Below are 3,779 nucleotides of genomic sequence, written 5' to 3' on the forward strand. Positions count from 1 at the left end.
TAATGTTCTTTACACGGTTCTGATTTTTTTTATCTATCTGAAGGGTGAGTGACAATGTTTTTTGATCAGAAAAATATGGATGCCAGTCACCATTTTGCACCATAAAATTTCACCATTTTTCACCCTGGTAAAAATTTCTTCCTGAGCATTTATAGTTGTTTATTTCATGTGTAATAATGAAACTTTATTACAATGCTAGATCTAGATATATCCTCTTCTTATTCAAATGAGGGTAAAAATGGTGAAAATTCAACGTTGGTGAAAGATTTGTGGTGCAATATACAGTGCTTACTTTTACTTTAAAGAATCATAATGATTAAACTAAAATAGGGAATTAGAATAACAATGTAAGCATATCACAATACAGGTTATACTATTGAATTACGGGTGAAATGATATCACAAATAATCATGACAATGGAACATATCATACAATCGTTTATAAAAAATGATGGCCAAATTTTAAACAAAATGGAAAACAAAAGACGGTAAAATTCGATTTGACACCATTTACTCGTAATAGTCGCTACCACAGACTCATACAGCATATACATACATACAAACATACAATATTTCTTTGCAAATAAAATAAACTGAAAGTAAGTACATGTAGCTAAATATTCAATCTATGAAAACGTAAATCAAGATCACTTGTAGAAGAACAGTGAACATATTAGTTTCTCTCTTGTTGATGATGCTCGTCTTGTCGAACAGTAAATTATTACAAACAATACTAGTTGTTCGCATGGAAACCTATATAAGCTTTGCCTTAAATGTCAATACTTTCATGGTAGAGCTCTGTCCAGATACTCACTTGTAGAAGAACGGTGAACATATTAGTTTCTCTCTTGTTGATGATGCTCGTCTTGTCGAACAGTAAATTATTACAAACAATACTAGTTGTTCGCATGGAAACCTATAAGCTTCGCCTTAAATGTCAATACTTTCATGGTAGAGCTCTGTCCAATGTATCTGGTATTTGGAAAATCCATGGTACGTGTACATAAATTTTTCTGCCAATTGTACATGTATTTCTTAGAGCTTCCAATTCGCCTCAGGTACTTTAGTATTTACTTTCTATCATTGTATAATTCACAAAACAAAGCTGAAGTAATAAATAAAAAATTAATCCTTCTCCATACTATGCCACACGCATTGGGAAAAAGGACAGACCTCGTACAAAGTCATCCATTTTGCTCTCAAAAAGTTCACTTTTGATGGGTTGGTCCAGGGAACACATTGGATTTCTCACCACATACTCCACGAAAATCTGAAATAAATGTTACCATGTAATACTTCAGGATGTAACAGTCTGGGGGTTGGGTTGGGGGATGATCAAGAACTGCTTTCTGTAAGTATACCACAACATGAAATAACAGAACTCGATCTTTGACATTTAATCTTGAAAACATTTCCAAACTTACTCTTCATCAGGATTCCTAACCACTGTATTTGAAATTGATAGCCCAAAGCAAGTTGATATGGAGTAATATTGACTTACTTGCATTATGATAACTTGAAATTTTGTCTACATACCAGAATTATCAAACAAACATTATTCAAAAATTCCACCGTTAATGAATCTTCTATTCAAGAAAACCATATATACTTACATTGCTGTACATTTGATGTAAAACATCCTTGATGTTGCCAACAGACAGGTCTGTGTTCATGATAAACTTTAGTCCACTTGGGGTCTCATAAAAGTGAAGCTTGTACTGACTTGTTCTGAAGTTGAGAAATCCATCTTTTCTAATAAAAAGTCAAGGACTGATTATACTTCAGCTAGCTAATTAAGGTATCTTGCTATTTTTTGGTTTTGACACCAACCGAAAGTGCCTGTCGTAAGTTTCACGCCGTACGGGTTATCCTCTAGCCTTGTTGGAGTAGGACTGATTAATGTGATTCTGATACAAAGACACTTGACAGGTGGATTTGCTGGCATCTTCATCAAAACAAATCTAACTGTTTTTTTTTACACCTGTTGAATTCACATATCAAAATCATGAAATTAACTTCCTGCGAAAATAATCATTTTTTCATGACAAAAACAATATTTTCAGGCAACAGTTTTTAGTAACATTTGTTCTGATAAATGATTACAAAATTTTACACTTTTTTTATTGTGAGAAACATTACAATGATGAGATTAAACTAATAACAAACTAACACTAAAATGAAACGCCTATAATCTTTGCTATGCATTACCAATTGACAGAGGAATGCATATGCTGTATAATAAACTAAAACTTGATTCTGGAAATGTTGCTATAGCCTTTTAAAGCATCAGGAAATTGTGGAGAGATGACTGTGTAGCCACCAGCTGATAAAACTGGTCCAAATTTTGGTTAGCTGATATAAAAAGGATACAGATCTGTTGGTGATATCCTGTTCACAAAAGATTTGATTGAGTGAATCATTCCATACATCAGTTTGTACTCCTGTAAGTAAACAATGTTTGCATCAAATTTCAAGTGAATGGTTAACAGGTAAAGTATATATATACATAAACAAAATATTACCCGGTATGTAAATCACATGTGTGCTCATTTTACATGAAAATTTAAAACCATGTAATAAATTATAACAGTAAATAATTAATAAAAAATAACTTAATAACCCTCCAGCGCCCAAATTACAAATTGCACAAGACCCATAGTCATTATCAATTTTTGGATGGTGACTATGCAACCATGGTGTGGTATTTTGTCTATCAGAATAATGTTGCGCTGTGCCAATCCATTACAAATGAAAACAGTCCATGAACAAAAAGAAAACTATATCTTAGTTGTGCTCAATTTGCTGATATAGGATGTGTTTTTGGGCCCCGAAATTGGGTACTTTCTGGTCTAGATGGGTCCAATGACCAATGTTAATGCAAAATTATCTGAAGCTCTAGTCTAGTATTTTAATTTTATTAAAGACACATGTACTTGTGGACAGGAGTGTGATTTTTCATTAAATATTCGCACTGTTCACAATGTTCTCCGGTCACTTAAGTACTGCATGTAAGACTGTCCTTTGCTTCTTCATCCTTTTAGGGTTTTGTACGCATACCCAATAAGAGACCCATGAGAAGAATGGATATCTTTTTTAAAAGCCCATACATATATATATATATGTGTGTGTTTTAAAAGCCATGAATTCGAACAACTGTACATGGGTCAGATCCACAATCGAATCCCCTTCACTCTAATATGGTGAGTGAGAAGAGAATAACTCATTTCTATAGGTGCTAAAGTTCAAAAGCTTATGGAATTTACGATTTACAGATACGTATAATAAGTGTCCTTAAAATCATATGCATGAAAAACCACAAGTACACCTGCGATTAATGTCATTGTAATTATGCAGACCAAGCATTCAATTCGTTAAGAATTCGTAAAGAACACATTTAAAATTACCTCTTCCCTATCCATTCCTGACTGTTTCCTCCGATTCCATTCTGCGTAGTGTAGACAAGTTCCATTTCTATCAAAAATATAGAAGTTGTATACTGTCATCTTGTTTCAGAAAGGTGGACACCGGAAGTGCCTGACAACACATTTATATTCTTAATGAGCCATGGACTTTTTTTTCAAATGAATAAGTAATATATAGGATTACTCAGCAAATATTACAATATCAATAAATCGTTGTAATTTAATGTACAATAGTATGCATATTGCTATGTATAGTTTCTGCCCAATTGCTTCATTTATCTATATTACAACGCGTAGTTATATCGGCTGTACCGGAAGTGAATATTTTTGCCATTTCATTGCGCGTGCGTGTGTATAT

At 33.2% G+C, this 3,779-nt stretch overlaps 1 protein-coding gene across 2 annotated transcripts; it reads right to left on the reverse strand.

The window, feature by feature from the left end:
- Window positions 1-493: 493 nt before the first annotated feature.
- LOC117342892 (trafficking protein particle complex subunit 1-like) lies at window positions 494-3,553 on the reverse strand. Of its 2 annotated transcripts, XR_004535924.1 has the most exons (5): window positions 3,404-3,553; window positions 2,370-2,440; window positions 1,613-1,751; window positions 916-1,269; window positions 494-752 (listed from the first exon to the last, which is right to left on the reverse strand). XR_004535924.1 is itself a non-coding variant. In XM_033905182.1 (4 exons), exons 1-4 carry the CDS (start codon window positions 3,500-3,502, stop codon window positions 1,141-1,143), a joined length of 438 nt encoding a protein of 145 aa, XP_033761073.1. In that variant the 5' UTR covers window positions 3,503-3,551; the 3' UTR covers window positions 494-1,140. The 2 variants fall into 2 exon arrangements, 1 of the variants encoding a protein (XP_033761073.1); XM_033905182.1 differs by having other exon boundaries at window positions 494-1,269; window positions 3,404-3,551.
- Between the last annotated feature and the right edge of the window lie 226 nt (window positions 3,554-3,779).

This window comes from Pecten maximus, chromosome 14 (assembly GCF_902652985.1).
Source record: "Pecten maximus chromosome 14, xPecMax1.1, whole genome shotgun sequence".
Classification (NCBI taxonomy): Eukaryota; Metazoa; Mollusca; class Bivalvia; order Pectinida; family Pectinidae; genus Pecten; species Pecten maximus.

Excerpts from the sequence above, each read along its gene's own strand:
- LOC117342892 (XM_033905182.1), bottom strand. The coding sequence starts at position 3,502 with ATGACAGTATACAACTTCTATATTTTTGATAGAAATGGAACTTGTCTA. Across the intron at positions 1,752-2,369 it reads AGGATATCACCAACAGATCT|AAAAGATGGATTTCTCAACT; the intron begins GTATCCTTTTTA and ends ACTTTTTATTAG. Across the intron at positions 1,270-1,612 it reads TACATCAAATGTACAGCAAT|ATTTTCGTGGAGTATGTGGT; the intron begins GTAAGTATATAT and ends CATTTATTTCAG.